Source organism: Salvelinus alpinus, chromosome 1 (genome assembly GCF_045679555.1).
Source record: "Salvelinus alpinus chromosome 1, SLU_Salpinus.1, whole genome shotgun sequence".
In the NCBI taxonomy this organism is placed as follows: Eukaryota; Metazoa; Chordata; class Actinopteri; order Salmoniformes; family Salmonidae; genus Salvelinus; species Salvelinus alpinus.
In genome coordinates this window covers 28435613-28453112 of record NC_092086.1, presented here as the reverse complement: position 1 = coordinate 28453112, position 17500 = coordinate 28435613, and the positions used below count along the sequence as shown (strand labels likewise).

At 45.9% G+C, this 17500-nt stretch overlaps 2 protein-coding genes across 4 annotated transcripts in view; one reads left to right on the top strand and one right to left on the bottom strand.

Annotated features, from left to right (window-relative positions):
- Window positions 1-7356, top strand: part of LOC139572817 (retinoic acid-induced protein 1) — a 374407-nt gene extending 367051 nt beyond the window's left edge. The window contains exon 5 of the mRNA XM_071395609.1: window positions 5316-7356. Within this exon, the coding sequence (XP_071251710.1) occupies window positions 5316-5324 (9 nt within the window). The 3' untranslated portion in view covers window positions 5325-7356. The remainder of the gene's footprint in view (window positions 1-5315) is intronic.
- A 7184-nt stretch (window positions 7357-14540) lies between these two features.
- srebf1 (sterol regulatory element binding transcription factor 1) overlaps window positions 14541-17500 on the bottom strand; it is a 27703-nt gene continuing 24743 nt past the window's right edge. For all 3 annotated transcript variants that reach the window (XM_071395581.1, XM_071395589.1, XM_071395597.1), the window contains 3 exons: window positions 17293-17475; window positions 17056-17167; window positions 14541-16855 (listed from right to left, as the gene is read on the bottom strand). In XM_071395581.1, coding sequence (XP_071251682.1) covers window positions 16635-16855; window positions 17056-17167; window positions 17293-17475 — 516 coding nt within the window. In that variant the 3' untranslated portion in view covers window positions 14541-16634. The remainder of the gene's footprint in view (window positions 16856-17055; window positions 17168-17292; window positions 17476-17500) is intronic.

Sequence of the window (17500 nt, the reverse complement as noted above, 5' to 3'; positions counted from 1 at the left end):
TGTGAAGTATAGGAGACAGTAAGATATGTGAAGTATAGGAGACAGTCAGAGATGTGAAGTATAGGAGACAGTCAGAGATGTGAAGTATAGGAGACAGTCAGAGATGTGAAGTATAGGTGACAGTAAGATATGTGAAGTATAGGAGACAGTAAGATATGTGAAGTATAGGAGACAGTAAGATATGTGAAATACAGGAAACAGTCAGAGATGTGAAGTATAGGAGACAGTCAGAGATGTGAAGTATAGGAGACAGTCAGAGATGTGAAGTATAGGAGACAGTAAGATATGTGAAGTATAGGGGACAGTAAGATATGTGAAGTATAGGAGACAGTCAGATATGTGAAGTATAGGAGACAGTCAGAGATGTGAAGTATAGGAGACAATAAGATATGTGAAGTATAGGAGACAATCAGATATGTGAAGTATAGGAGACAGTCAGAGATGTGAAGTATAGGAGACAATAAGATATGTGAAGTATAGGAGACAATAAGATATGTGAAGTATAGGAGACATTAAGATATGTGACGTATAGGAGACAGTAAGATATGTGAAGTATAGGAGACAGTAAGATATTTGAAGTATAGGAGACAGTCAGAGATGTGAAATATAGGAGACAGTAAGATATGTGAAGTATAGGAGACAGTCAGAGATGTAACGTATAGGAGACAGTAAGATATGTGAAGTATAGGAGACAGTAAGATATGTGAAGTATAGGAGACAGTAAGATATGTGAAGTATAGGAGACAGTCAGATATGTAAAGTATAGGAGACAGTAAGATATGTGAAGTATAGGAGACAGTCAGATATGTGAAGTATAGGAGACAGTCAGATATGTGAAGTATAGGAGACAGTAAGATATGTGAAATATAGGAGACAGTCAGCGATGTGAAGTATAGGAGACAGTCAGAGATGTGAAATATAGGAGACAGTCAGAGATGTGAAGTATAGGAGACAGTAAGCGATGTGAAGTATAGGAGACAGTAAGCGATGTGAAGTATAGGAGACAGTAAGATATGTGACGTATAGGAGACAGTAAGATATGTGAAGTATAGGAGACAGTAAGATATGTGAAGTATAGGAGACAGTCAGAGATGTGAAATATAGGAGACAGTAAGATATGTGAAGTATAGGAGACAGTCAGAGATGTAACGTATAGGAGACAGTAAGATATGTGAAGTATAGGAGACAGTAAGATATGTGAAGTATAGGAGACAGTAAGATATGTGAAGTATAGGAGACAGTCAGATATGTAAAGTATAGGAGACAGTAAGATATGTGAAGTATAGGAGACAGTCAGATATGTGAAGTATAGGAGACAGTCAGATATGTGAAGTATAGGAGACAGTAAGATATGTGAAATATAGGAGACAGTCAGCGATGTGAAGTATAGGAGACAGTAAGCGATGTGAAGTATAGGAGACAGTAAGCGATGTGAAGTATAGGAGACAGTCAGAGCCACGTATGTGCAGTCAGTAGGGGGCAGCACTGTTCTCTACTGTACCTGTTAGTGGGAGGGCTCTTTGGCTTCTTCTGTACTTTCCTGTCTTTTTCTGGAGACTCACCCACCCTGAGAGAACAGAACGATACACATCAGAATAATTTTACTTTTGTCTCCGTAAACATTCCTATAATCCAAGACTCCCATCTCTCTAGCCCCTCTGGTTAGGAATTTAAAATATTGTGATATTACAATACATTCAATTTCAGTTTTTGACAGAAAGACAGACATACAGAGAATGACATATAGTGACAGTGACAGAGAGTAAGGAAAAAGAGATTTAGAGAGACATTCACACACACACACACATAAACAGACACACACACACACATAAACAGACACACACACACACACATAAACAGACAGACACAGACTCATAAATGGACAGAGAGAGAGTCGGACACAGACAGAGACAGAGGATTTGTGTAACCAAGGTCGTGTGTCTCTGCATCTCCCGTGGCAACAGCCTATCAGGCATCTCTGCCTGGCGCTGAGCACTATTGACTGGCCAGTCCACTAACACCACTGTTAACGCCACCTGAACACTGAACACTGATTGGTCTCACACAGCATTCTGCAGGGCTGGAGGTCAGCCTGTCGATTCCCTCCCATCACTAAACACAGACCATAATAGAGCGTTCAGCACCAAGCTAAAAGGGTAGCAGACATAGGATAGGAACCCAGCTCCAACTGGGTTGGCAGAGTTCAGCTGACTATCATCCATGTCAGCACCCAATGTTCTAATGACAAACACATTCTATGCATAGGAACAAGAATGTTACTGTTGTGGAATGTATGTTGCCCATTAATTAACATCCATATAGGGCCCTGGTCAAAAGAAGTGCTCTACACAGTTAATAGTGTGCCATTTGGGATGAAGCCCTATGCACATTAAGATGTCATCTGCTACATTTGTTCATTTTAAATGACTGCACAGGGAGTCCTACGAATGACCTTGACAAAATGGCAAATCATCCTACACTTTATCCCACTAGCTACCTCTCACACTGCACCTCTCGGAAAACATTAGTCAGCCACGCTGTGCATTGTTATGACTGAAAGTGGGAGTGTGATTACATTAGCAGCCCACTCTTCCTGTTTTGTTTGGATTTCCAAGGTTGCAGTTTTCTTTATGGGAGGCGCCATCTGGCGGCGGTATCGCCACACTGCACTCTGGAGGAAGGTCAATGATGGAGGGAAGGGGGAGGGGAGAGAGAGGGGTACTGACATTCAGCAGGGAGCAGCGGTGCATTGAGGCAGCAGCCTCTCTCTCATCTCCTCTCTCCTCACCCCTCTCCTCTCCCTCCTCTACTCTCCCCCTCCCTCCCTCCTCTATTCTCCCCATCCCTCTCTCCTCTCCTCTGTGTAGACTGACAGACAAGGGTGAAAATCTGGCTGCTGATCAAAAAAGCATCACGCCCACCCCCTGCCTTCCCCTCGCTCCCTCCATCTCTCCTCCCCTCTCACTCCATCTCTCCTCCCCTCTCCCTCCCTCTCTCTCTCTTCTCTCCTTTCCTGTCCCTATATCCTATCCCACTCCCTCCTCTCTTCCCCTCCCACGTATAGAAGCAGAGAGAGAGAGAGCGAGAGAGAGAGAGAGAGAGAGAGAGAGAGAGAGAGGTCTGTGCGATGCTAATTTAGCAGACTGAGCAGCCTAATCAGAGAGCAGTAGAGATACACAGACACAATCCCAGGCACAACCCCCCCCCATGGAACTCTGCCTCTGTTCTCTGTTCCTCTGCTCTCCTCCTCTCACTGTTCTACAACACAGACACAGACACCAGCAGGAGAGATGGAGGAAGGAAAGGAGGGAGGAAGGGAGCAATCTCACATGGGCAGGGAACCGCTGCACACACAGAAACACACACACACACAGGCACACACACACACACACACACAGGTACACACACACAGGCACACACAGGCAAGCGCACACACACAGGCATACATACACACAGGCACCCACACACAGGCACACACACACACACACACACACAGGCAAGCGCACGCACACAACAGGCACACGCACACACACACACAGGCACACACACACACAGGCAAGCGCACACACACAGGCACCCACACACATACAGGCAAGCGCATACACACAACAGGCAGACATATACACAGGCACACACAAACAGCAGGCACATATTGTGCAAACTCACACAAAAACATATGAACATTGTGAATGTTCACAAACACACACACACACACACACACACTCACAACACATATTACACACACAGTAGGAGACAAACAGAGGCTGTTTTTGTGTTCTCTGCAGATGTGTAGAAACAAAAGGAGAGCAGTGGGCCGCTACATCACAGAGAGACTCAGAGATACAAAGAGAATGAGAAAGGGAGACAGAGACTACATATAGAGAGAGAAAGAGAGAGAATATAGAGAGCGACAGAAGAGAAAGAGAATACTGAGAGACAGAGGGAGAGAGATTCAGATAGAGAAAGAGAGAGGGAGAGAGAGAGAGAGATTCAGAAAGAGAAATAGAGAGGGAGAGAGAGAGATTCAGAAAGAGAAAGAGAGAGGGAGGGAGAAAGAGAGAGATTCAAAAAGAGAAAGAAATAGAGATGGAGACGGAGTGATTCAGAAAGAGAAAGAGAGAGAGGGAGGGAGAGATTCAGAAAGAGAAAGAGAGAGAGGGAGGGAGAGATTCAGAAAGAGAAAGAGAGAGAGAGGGAGGGAGAGATTCAGAAAGAGAAAGAGAGAGAGGGAGGGAGAGATTCAGAAAGAGAAAGAGAGAGAGGGAAGGAGAGATTCAGAAAGAGAAAGAAATAGAGATGGAGAGGGAGAGATTCAGAAAGAGAAGGAGAGAGGGAGGGAGAGAAATAGAAAGAGAGAGAGAGACTGCCGAGGAAAAGGGGGGAAGCGCCACACCAGTGTAGTTAGTAGGCGTTCCCACCTTGTCTTTCACAGGAGCCGGTTCACTGGCCAGCTGCATCCTGCATCCTCCACTACTGCACACTGCAGCTAGCTTTCATGTCTACAGTAGTGCACAACCACACACACACTGCAGCTAGCTTTCATGTCTACAGTAGTGCACAACCACACACACACTGCAGCTAGCTTTCATGTCTACAGTAGTGCACAACCACACGCACACTGCAGCTAGCTTTCATGTCTACAGTAGTGCACAACCACACGCACACTGCAGCTAGCTTTCATGTCTACAGTAGTGCACAACCACACGCACACTGCAGCTAGCTTTCATGTCTACAGTAGTGTACAACCACACGCACACTGCAGCTAGCTTTCATGTCTACAGTAGTGCACAACCACACGCACACTGCAGCTAGCTTTCATGTCTACAGTAGTGCACAACCACACGCACACTGCAGCTAGCTTTCATGTCTACAGTAGTGCACAACCACACGCACACTGCAGCTAGCTTTCATGTCTACAGTAGTGCACAACCACACACACACACCAGCGCGCAAGCACAGACATTGCAGCTTTCATGTTAGCTCAGAGCAGAGACTCAGGCACACAGACACTGCAGCTTTCATGTTTGCAGTGACCATGGCAATTAAAGGTCCCATTCTGCGCTGGCCATGGAGAATAACACACACACATTGCAGTGCTGTGAGTGCTGGTGCGTTCTATTTCAGCAGGCATGAGTACATATGTCCAGAGAGAGAGACCTACTGAACCTGCAGACAGTATGACACAACACACACAGATCACCCATACACTCTAAAAACCACAATATTCATTTTTTTCATATATAACATTATCTTTGTGCACTTGTTTTGAAGTGAACACCAATCGCCCTCATACATAATTTGTCTTTGTCTTCCAGGCTTTGTAAAATAGAGCACTACCCAGCCCCAGTGAGCATCACCTATGCAGTACTGACAGACAGACAGATAGGACATCCCCCCACCCAAACCTGATGATGATGAGTCATGATGAGACGTTATGACGGACAGACGCATCGGCCAATGGGGATGGCTGGGGATCCTCTGAGGCACCATCGATGGCAGCAATACAGACACTAGACAGCAGATCCCTCAGAGCAACCCCCGTAACCCCTGGCAACGGCACTGCTTTATCTCAGCCACCCCTGATAACCAGACAGAGAGAGAGACTGCATTGTCTGTCTGATAGACAGTCTCCTTCACGGACAGACGGACTGCGGTGTTTTGAGAGAGTCTTTCACAGCCCTGTCTGTCTGTGTCTGGAGTCTAGACACCTGGCAGCCATGGTTACTTAGAGACCACCCCTCCAGAGAGAGTGGGGGAGAGAGAAGGGGCGAGACAGGGAGCTGTTTTAAATTCACGCTGCACTGTTCTGCCTCTGGAACGGTCGCTATCATTTTTAGACACCTGGTGGATTGCGATTGGCCAGAATAGGCCCCCTCCGGCTATGCTGTCCGAGTTCCAGGTCGCGGTGTGTGTGACATCAACTGTGTGTGTGTGCTTGTACAAGGAAGGGAACGAGCGTGTTCCAATTCAAGATGTCATGCGTCAAAAGAAGCCGCCCCTCCCCTGGATGTATCTCGATGTGCGCTTAAGTGTTATAAAAATTGTACATTGCGTGCTTTAACAGATTCTAAATATGATTCTGATATTGACAGAAAGAAAAAATGACGGTATTTTAATATAACGTTCTTCTTCCGGTATGTATTTTGATGTGCATATTACGGCTATACGACACCATTGAGTCAGCGTTGGTATCTGTCCCGCTTTGTGTTCAATTAAACATTTTTATAAAAATCTAGGTTTCAATATTCACACTAGCGTACTACTTAGAATGCATGCCTTATACATTGCTTCATTCTAAGTGGGCAGTGTGCTAATTTGGATATTGGGGGGAGTCAAAACTCTGGGGGTCACCGAGTCGAAGTTCAGCCGTGTGCTCATACAACATGATGTACAGTAGACGCCACATCATCACCATAAAGGTTAAAGGTCAGGGCTTAGGGCCCGGCCCGCATCATCTCACACGTCATGTCATCTCATCTCACCACAGTTCTTCATCAATATCTCTGTCCATCATCTCCATCACCAAAGGCTGCTGGCTCCATAAAAATTAACAAGGATTCGACTCCAATAGATTCTTAGTCCTATACGACTTGAGTTCTCAGCACCATAGAGCTGAATCAACCGTACAGAGACTCAAATATGTCATAATATGGACACCGTACAGTAACACAGTCCTCCCCATTAAATGGGGAACCGTGACTGTTGTACGGTGTCCATATTCGGAATGTTTCAGTTTTCTGACTCCACATCAAGTGTGTCTCTCTCATTCCTTTTTCTGTATGTGGCACTCAGAGTAGCGTAGCCTGTTCCCCTTACTGCAGCATTCTCACACACACAGACAGCCTCTTTAGGGTGTAGTGTACAGTACTTCGGTACTACTTTAGGGTGTAGTGTACAGTACTTCAGTACTACTTTAGGATATAGTGTACAGTACTTTAGTACTTCATATCAGTGGACACATACAGTATTAGGGCGTACAGTACCAACAAGAGCAAAGCATCCCACCACAAACCTCTTCTTCTGATTCTTGATTATGATGCTCTCATTATTTAATGGTGTATATAAGTATTTGACGCGGTTTAAATGTAAGATGTGATGTACTAATATAATTGTGTATAGTATTTCCTAGAGATGTTTATTTTCTATAAAATGAATATGTTATTGCTTATAAAAATGTTATTAAAAGAATCCATTAAAAAAAAGAGACTTTTGGGAATGTCACTCGTTCTAAGTTGAGCATGCAGTTTTTTTTATTGTTCATGTTTTCATTGTTTGAATCGATGACACTACAGCATCAATTTGTGTGAAATGTTTTTGTAACGCCAATGTCAAATATACCAGCACCTTTCAATGCTGCCCAGACCAAGGACTGTTCTTTTTTCTCATCTTCTTCCAAATCTGCACTGACACACAGACACACATTGGTGATCATTAATGACAGACTGTGAGGACAGAAATACAGATGTAAGAATAGACACGTCATGACACACAAAGGTGCACACACACACACAGTACACACACCAAGGTTATTATAGTTTAGGTTTTTTATATTCATGTATATTTCTAGAATTTTGCTTTCTATTTTAAATTCAGTTTAGTTTCAGTTCATTTTCAGACCTGACTTGCTAGTTATTATTTACTTTTAGTTGTATCGACATATTTCTATTCGTTGTTATATGATTTAGTTTCAGTTTCAGTGTTAAGGACAGAAAGCATGCGTTGGATCAGCAGTAATACATAAGGTCATGGGTCAGGTCATAAGTTAGGTTCGGTTTCTAAAATAAAGTTCATCTCAATGTGAAAAAAAATTAATTGCGCTGAGACTGGTGCAAAAAATATGTTGTAAACACACTAAACCATCTTTACACCAATCCAATGCTTTTGAACTTTAGTAGTACATGTAAGAAGAATGACATGTTTCCCTGTTAGCTAGTGATAGCTACACTGTAAAGGGCTTGCTGTGAATTTGACAGTAACTTACAGGCAGCAAAGTGGCAAGTAAGTTACTGTATTTCATATTGCAGTACTGTCACGCCCTGACCATAGAGAGCCTTTTTATTCTCTATTTTGGTTAGGTCGGGGTGTGACTAGGGTGGGTGATCTAGTGCATTTATTTCTATCTTGGCCTGGTATGATTCCCAATCAGAGGCAGCTGTTTATCGTTGTCTCTGATTGGGGATCATATTTAGGCAGCCATTTTCCCACTGTGTTTTGTGGGATCTTGTTTCCTTGTAGTTGCCTGTGAGCACTGCTTGAGCTTTACGTATCGTTTATTCTTCTTTGTTGTTTTTGTGAGTTTCATTTGATTAAACATGTGGAACTCTACGTACGCTGCGCCTTGGTCCGTTAATTCATTAGACGATCGTGACAGAAGATCCCACCACAACAGGACCAAGCAGCGTGCCCAGGAAGAGAAGGTATCCTGGGCTTGGGAGGAGATAAAGGAGGAGAAGACATCCCGGACTTGGGAGGAAATTATGGCTGGAGACGAAAGCCTTCCATGGAAGCAGACGCAGGGAGAGAAGGGAGGACAGCGACGACGCTGGGGTTCGCGGCCACAGAGTAAGCCCAAAAGACAGCCCAATTCTTTTGGGGGGGCACACGGGGTGGTCGGCGGAGCCGAGGAATGAGCCAGAGACCGTCAGGGAGTCGAAGGAGGAACTCCATGAAAGATTCCGGAGAGAGGTGGTGGCGATAAGAGTGCTGCAGCGTGGGCGTGCTGAGGAGCGTGACACCAGACCGGTGTCATCTGCACCGGTTTCACGCATCTGGCCTCCAGTGCGTCTCCCCAGTCCGGTACGTCCTGTGTTTCCTCCACGTACTCGCCCTGAAGTGTGTGTCACCGTTCCGGTACAATTTGTGCCGGCCCTACGCACCAGGTCTCCAGTGCGCCTCCACAGCCCAGTACGTCCTGCGCCAGCTCCCCACACTCGCCGTGCGAAATGTGTCATCGTTCCGGTACAATTTGTGCCGGTTCTACGCAACAGGTCTCCAGTGCGCCTCCACAGCCCAGTATGTCCTGTGCTAGCTCCCCGCACTCACCGTGCGGAGTGTGTCATTGTTCCGGCACCATCTGTGCCAGCTCTACTCACCAGGTCTCCAGTGCGCCTCCACAGCCCAATACGTCCTGTGCCTCCTCCTCACACTCTCCCTGAAGTGTGTGTCCCCAGTCCGGTACGTCCTGTGCCTGCTCCTCGCACTCTCCCTCAAGTGCGCCTTCCCAGTCAGGTACGTCAGGTACTGGAATAGTAAAGGGCTTACATGTGTTACATATATATATACTGTATGTTACAGGAGAAGGTCAATTTGGGAAATATATACGTTCCCCGTAACACATTTGAAACAGGAAAGGAGCCAGCATATGGCCTCACACTCTCCCTCAAGTGGGCCTTCCCGGTCAGGTATGTCCTGTGCCTGCTCCTCGCACTCTCCCTCAAGTGCGCCTTCCCAGTCAGGTACGTCCTGTGCCTGCTCCCCGCACTCGCCCTGAAGTGTGTGTCACCCGTCCGGTGCCACCTGTGCCGGCCCCACGCATCAGACCTCCAGTGCGCCTCCCCAGTCCAGAGCTTCAGGCGACGGTCCCCAGTCCAGAGCTTCAGGCGACGGTCCCCAGTCCAGAGCTTCCGGCGACGGTCCCCAGTCCAGAGCTTCCGGCGACGATTCCCAGTCCAGAGCTTTCGGCGACGATTCCCAGTCCATAGCTTCCGGCGACGATTCCCAGTCCAGAGCTTCCGGCGACGATTCCCAGTCCAGAGCTTGCGGCGACGGTTCACAGTCCGGAGCTTGCGGCGACGTTTCACAGTCCGGAACCTCCAACGATGTTTCACGGTCCGGAACCTCCTGCGACGGTCCACGGTCCGGAACCTCCTGCGACGGTCCACGGTACGGAACCTCCTGCGACGGGCCACGGTCCGAAACCTCCAGCTCCAGGGCAGGAGCCTTCCTCTGCGTCGATGTCCAGTCCAGGCACGGCGTCCAGTCCGGCTCCAAGGCCGGAGCCTTCCTCTGCGCCGGTGCCCAGTCCAGGCACGGCGTCCGGTCCTGCTCCATGGCAGGAGCCTTCCTCTGCGCCGATGTCCAGTCCAGGCACGGCTTCCAGTCCCCCTCCATGGGAGAAGCCTTCCTCTGCGCAGATGTCCAGTCCAGGCACGGCGTCCAGTCCCTCTCCATGGCAGGAGCCTTCCTCTGCGCGAGTGCCCAGTCCAGGCACGGCGGTCAACTCAGCTCCATGGCCGGAGCCTTCTTCGGCGCCGGTGCCCAGTCCGGGTGCGGCGTACAACCCAGCTCCATGGCCGGGGCCCTCCTCTGCGCCGATGCCCAGCCCGGGTACGGCGTTCTACCCGGCTCCATGGCCGGACCCGTGGTCTGGGCGGGAGCAAAGTCCCTCACCAGAGCCGCCACCGATGCTGGCAAATCCACGAGCGGAGTGGGTAGTTCGCCCCGCACCGGAGCCGCCACCGACGCTAGACGCCCACAAGGACCCTCCCCTATAGAGTCAGGTTTTGCGGCCGGAGTCCGCACCTTTGGGGGGGGGGGGTACTCTCTATTTTGGTTAGGTCGGGGTGTGACTAGGGTGGGTGATCTAGTTCATTTATTTCTATGTTGGCCTGGTATGATTCCCAATCAGAGGCAGCTGTTTATCGTTGTCTCTGATTGGGGATCATATTTAGGCAGCCATTATCCCACTGTGTTTTGTGGGATCTTGTTTCTGTGTAGTTGCCTGTGAGCACTGCTTGAGCTTCACGTATCGTTTATTCTTCTTTGTTGTTTTTGTGAGTTTCATTTGATTAAACATGTGGAACTCTACGTACGCTGCGCCTTGGTCCGTTAATTCATTAGACGATCGTGACAAGTACACCTACTGTAATCTAAACACAGTATCAAAGCAAGTACTGTGTAATGACACAGTATAATACCGTAGAATGATGAATGTGTGAATAATTGACTGGATGAATGAATGAAATTCATTGAGGGGAGATGGGGTTTGTATTTTACTGTAATTACATGGAATTGGAACAAGCAGGTTGGCTGAAAGGTCAGGTGTTTACACATTACATCAAATCAATACATATTTGGTGGTTTATATTACTTGCACTTCTAGAGACGTTAAAGAGATTCTGCAGTACGTTTGTATACTTTTTAGCCTGTAATTCTGAAAGATGCATTCACAAGACAAAAGTGGTCGCCGAATATTGCGTACTACGTCACATACAGTATGGGCAGATATGTGCACCACGTCATTGCTCTCTCTCGCTGTGCTGTGTGTGCACATCTTGCTAGCTGTCACTCAAATGGCAAAGCGCTGAAGCTCATTGGCTAGGACCAGTGCTTGACATGGGCAGGAGTACCGGCACCTCAAATGTTCTAGTTCTTGAATTCCTGCACCTCTTATTATCTCAACAGTATTGTGAAGCTCCTGCACTTCTTATTATCTCAACAGTATTGTGGATCTCCTGCACCTCTTATCTCAACAGTATTGTGAAGCTCCTGCACTTCTTATTATCTCAACAGTATTGTGAAGCTCCTGCACCTCTTATTAGCTCAACAATATTGTGGATCTCCTGCACCTCTTATCTCAACAGTATTGTGGAGCTCCTGCACCTCTTAGCTCAACAGTATTGTGGAGCTCCTGCACTTCTTATTATCTCAACAGTATTGTGGATCTCCTGCACCTCTTATTAGCTCAACAGTATTGTGGAGCTCCTGCGCCTCTTATTATCTCAACAGTATTGTGGAGCTCCTGCACCTCTTAGCTCAACAGTATTGTGGAGCTCCTGCACTTCTTATTATCTCAACAGTATTGTGGATCTCCTGCACCTCTTATTATCTCAACAGTATTGTGAAGCTCCTGCACCTCTTATTATCTCAACAGTATTGTGGAGCTCCTGCACCTCTTATTAGCTCAACAGTATTGTATAGCTCCTGCACCTCTTATTATCTCAACAGTATTGTGGTGATCCTGCACCTCTTATTAGCTCAACAGTATTGTGGAGTTCCTGCACATAAATGTAAACAAAACCGGCACCCGAAATTAGTACTGGCACCTATTTCAGTCCAAGTCAAGCACAGGCTATAACTCTAATTGCTAGGGGGCTGGCCCACGTGGGGGGAAATGTAGGAAAAATTGTGCAGCACAGTTCTAGGAAAAACAGTTGCTTTCAAACTAGGAATTTGGTGGCTAATTGAGGTAAGACTAATTCTGCATGTATGAACTACACATTGACACATCCAGCCCAAAGCGAGACATTTAAAAAATCCTTGTAATCGCCAAAGTTCAGGAGCATGTCTTTCCAAACTGACAGCGACTACAGGGCAAAACAGATTTAAAAAAGACATGGAAAAATGCTCAAGCATTAAAGGTTTAAGACTTGCTGCCACTCTAATCTGTCCCCTATTTTAAATTGATGGGGCATTACTACCACATACCAGTTAAATTGGTACAGCACTCTTAATATAGCCTCCTATAAGACACTCATCAAAATATGTTAAGACAGAAACAACAATACCACTAGTGAGCGGAGTTGTGGTTGGAAATCCTCTCGCTCTCTTATTTGTCCACCGCTCTGTGCTCCATGTCCTTTCCCACCCTCTGCTAAAAACTGCTGTGTGCTCACAGGAAGAAACAAACTGCCGCTCCAAATTCACTCCAATCAACACCCATCTATTTTTGTGAAACCTGGACCTACCAATTGGTTTTGAAGAATTGAAACCAAACCATATGGATTTGAATGAAACGTATTTGAATAAACATGAAACGGTGAATGTAAGAAACACACATCATTTCAATTAGGCTACATGTCTTATTAAACATCATATAAACACTCTAAATAGGTCAGGAGACAAGGAGCAAAAATGAATTATTTAGTCTATGTTATTTCAATTATTTCAAGGCTATAGCCTACAAAGAAATAATTTGTGAAGCATGTGTGAGTGTGACACTCGGCTGGTAGGGACATAAAGCGCTCCGTTTTTAAACAACATTTCGTTGTATTAAATCATTAGTCTATAAATTGCGCATATAGGTTGTGACTTACTTAGAATGAAATACAAATTAAACGAAAAATGACTTATTAATGTCTTTGAATTCATTTTTAGAAACATGAGTTTTGCCAGTCCGTGGCTTCAGGCTCATGTGATGATGTCTGGAGAGCCGGCCAGCAGCGGAGAATACCCTCTCCAAACTTTCAGAGCCACTGGGGATGCTAAACAACCTTTCGGCCACTCTTGCCAGGTTGGGCAGAGATGCAGAGTTGTTTAAAAAAAAATGTCTATAGGTAGGCCTAAAAGTTTTTTAGGCAAAATAACCAAATCAAAACCGAAAGCTCATTGAACATGGGAATATGCCAGGGACAAAATCAATTATGGCCTATTGTATAGATAATAGAACAAAAATGAACGAAACGTATAAGAGATCTGATTTTGTGTTTATAAATACTTTGCTACAATGACAGTTATCTACCCAACTCGTTCCTTTCTGCTAGCATGTGCACACCATCATGATTTTAGGATACGTATCTTTTCAGATTCCACATTGATTATTAGTTGTGGACACTACATGTCCGCAATCCCTCTCTTGCTCTTGTCCTCATCTTTGTAAGTCACCTTGATTTTTCACCTGTGTGTTTTATCAGTTTCTTTACGAACATATGTAGTGAACTCCATGACAGTAACTAAAGCAAGGGGCTGTAGCAGCACACAAGTAGACTACAAATGCATGCTGGGACATGCATGCACTGAGCTCGTAAAGTGAGCGCTTGTTGAGCGGCACTGGAGCAAAATTGGACGCCCCAGCCTTTGGGAATCTCGCGCAACACTCCAGTCAAATTGGGCGAGCTCCGCTCCAGCTCCGGTTACATACTCTAGTATGGTGACAGCAATGCACAACATCTCCATCTCCTGGACGCATTTACCCGCCAGATTCAGCAGCGTGACAAACACCAAAAAGCATGGATTTTTGCCCGAAAACATTTTAAAAGATTTTCATGATGGTTTTTATTTTATTTAGTTAGTTATGGAGCCAAAGATAGCACTATACTGAAACTATGGTTTCAAACAGGTTTGTTAATTATTTTATTTCAGTTTACTAAATAGTTTTTCATGATTAGTTTTCATTTTGACATTTTATAATATTTATTTGGCAGGTGCTTATATTTGTCCTATTACACACATATACACGTGTGTAATAATAGCATGTGTAAATTAACCCAGGCAGTTAACCCACTGTTCCTAGGCCATCATTGGAATTAAGAATTTGTTCTTAACTGACTTGCCTAGTTAAATAAAGGTTAAATAAAATGTGTTTTTTGCATATCCCACAGTCCCTGAGAAACCCTCGGAGAGTGGGGTCACAGCCAGGGTCAGACATTATCAACAGCAACCCTGGAGCAATTAGGGTTAAGTGCCTTTCTCAAGGGAACATCAGATTTTCTTGTAGGATCAGGGATTAGGACTAGCAACAGTTTGGTAGTTTCAGTTTCTCTCACCCCCCCCCATCAACCACATCCCCCATCCCCCCATCAAAGCACCACAAGAGACCTGGAGGCATTTCCTTACAAAATTGTATTTTTATTTACATATCCAGGAATAAACCAATGAGCAAAGAAGGAGAAAGACAGGGAAGGAAAGAATATGTTGATTAAGAAACAAAATAATAATAATACTACATGTTCAGATGTGGTTGCGATGATTTAACACAGTCACACCACAGACTGACCCAACACACTGGGAAGGAATCATCAGTCCAGTGTCCCTCAGTCAGTCATTTACAATGATACACTATTACAGGATAAACACAACAAAAGCATGCTAAAGAACCAAATGGGGTTTTACAGTCTTCTGAAAACAAAAACTGTGGTTCTGGAACAGGGTTGTACACACACAACTCTCTCACTCTGTCTTTTTAACATATGGGTCCTGTTCAAAAGGAGCACACGTTTTAAAAACGTTTTGCAACGGAAAACAAAAATGACAGTTTCTTATTGGACAAGAACAAACTATTTTCTTCCATTTGGGGCCTAGTGAACAGGACCCAGGGGCCTGACTACAAGAGGGTGTGTCAGCCTCGCTACAGGCCTTCTTTTGAAGAAGAGATGATAATAACAAGAGTCAATTAAATCATGAGATCTAGAAATACTAGATGAGACTCAGGCTCTTTTGTAAGCTATTGGTCTTGAACGGAGTGATTTGGGAGGGGGGGGGTCACCACCATAGAAAAATAATTACTAGAATGGACATTCCCACTAAAGTCAATGTTGTGTTATGGGTGACCCGGCAGCTCAACCCTAGACTGGAGCCTATCGCTCGAGGACTCACCTGCAACTCTTTCTGATATCATCATAATGGCAGCACACACCTTGCGCAATAGTGCAAACGCTCACATGAGTCTGATGACAATATTGAGTGGTCTTTGACACTCCTTTGCCCCAAAAGCACATGGACACTGTCCCCTTTTTTGATACACTTACCAACTATGGCAACAAACATAGGTTAAGTAACACATACCAAATGGCACCCTATTCCCTTTTGTGGTGCACTACTTTTGACTAGGGTCTATAGGAAGTAGTGCACTATATAGAGAATAGGGTGCCATTTGGGATGAATCAATACTCCCCATTGGACCCCAAGAATCTGCCTATGCTACACAATGAGGGTGGAAAGTAATAATGATCACCAGGCCAATGGAAAATACTGATCAGCAGAACAAATCAAAGACAGATTATAAATACACTGTAAAATATATACACAGCAACAACAATAAAGAAAATAATATGAAAAGGAAAAGCCACAATATTACAGAACTCCTCAAATACAGCCCCTCTGGGCCAGTGCAGATTAAAAGACGTGACAGAGATGCAACATTTCAGACCATCGCAGATAGAAACACAATGTATAGATCTGTCATGGTCCTCTTTTCAACATGATAGAGAAACTCGTCTGCTCTATACGATGTATTTCTATTTTTTTTCTGAAATGTTGTGCTCCTCAAAAAGACCAGTCTGTCCCAACGCAGTTTGCTCCTCCCACCGCAGCCAATCAGACAGACAGCCACTGTCTAAACACACCAATCACAACAGAGTGCTTCGCTTTGTAAGGTGCATCGTCCAATCAAAACATGGGGCTAGTAGTGTATAACTGCAGGTAAAAACCTTTCCCCTTCTCTCACCCTCTCTCACACATTCCCAGCCATCACACCTTCAGTCCTGCAGAGGACGCCAGAACCCCACCCAGTGGACACACTCCGCCACTACAGTGCATTTCACGCAGGGGAATAGAAAAGAAACAGAACCGTGAACCTATATATCCTGGTGGATGATGACTAGCTTACATGACAGACCATGTCAACAATGTCAATAGCAACACTTTACTGGGGTGAAGTCCTCCCCTGCTAAACTGTCACTCTGAGAGCTGTCTACTGACAGGTGATATGAAACTAATGGCAGGTAACTGTCAGGTATGTTTATTTGTCTGTCTGTATGCCTGATATGATTCTCAATGTCTAGTTAGACTGTCTGTATGTCTGTTCGTCAGCTGCAGGCCAAATGCCAAAAACCTCCTTCATCCATTTGTGCGTGTGTGTGTGTGTGTGTGTGTGTGTGTGTGAGAGGGGGGGGCTGGTCTCTCTGTCTCTGTATAGTCTAGGCAGAGGTGACAGTGGTGCCGCTGCCCAGCTTAATGATCATCTGCTGGCAGTCGTGAAGGGTGCGCTTGTCCCCCAGCTTCTCCAGTGTCCGGGCTGCATCCGCCAGCATGCCCACCCGCTGCCCCGGTGCCGACAGGAAGGAGGGAGGCAGGTAGCGACACGCCAACATCACCGCCTCAGCCTGCTCCCTCTGGCCAGGACGCATCTCACACTCCTCTGTAGAATCACACATGCACACACACATATAGAGGTGAGTTGTGGGGGATACAGAGAGCGATACTACACAGATAACACTCATATCGCATCCGTGTCCCTTTCGACCTCGTTATGAAAGGCTTAAAAAAGGCACTCAAAACCCACAGAACTTCCAACCTTTCTCACACACGCAAACTACAAAAAACCCTCTCTGCAGTTACCCGTCTTGGCTCCGGGGGTGGCTCTGCGTCTGAGCGAGCGGTCCAGGAGCTGATGTGTTCGCGTGGGACTGGCCCCAGCCATCAGCCTGGCGGTTGCCTCATGAAGAAACAACTGAGAGAATGAGGAGAGGAGAGAGAACAGTGTTTGATGAGTGAGGAGTCAGAAATCTACCTATATCAACCTGTGTCCATATACATGTATGTGCCCGTGTCTACATGTCTTCCTCCACGTCCTACCCTGCGCATGGCGGGCCTGAAGCTCTGGGCCAGTTTCCTGAGGGAGGAGAGGTCCTGCTGGAAGCCGTGCAGCTCGGCCGGGGAGGCCTGCAAGGAGAGACCCCCGGGACTGGAGCTCTGCTGCAGACGCCACACGTTGGTCCGCATCACCAGCAGCAGGTCACACAGCAGCAACTGGACCACCTGGGGAGAGACAGAGAGAGAGAGA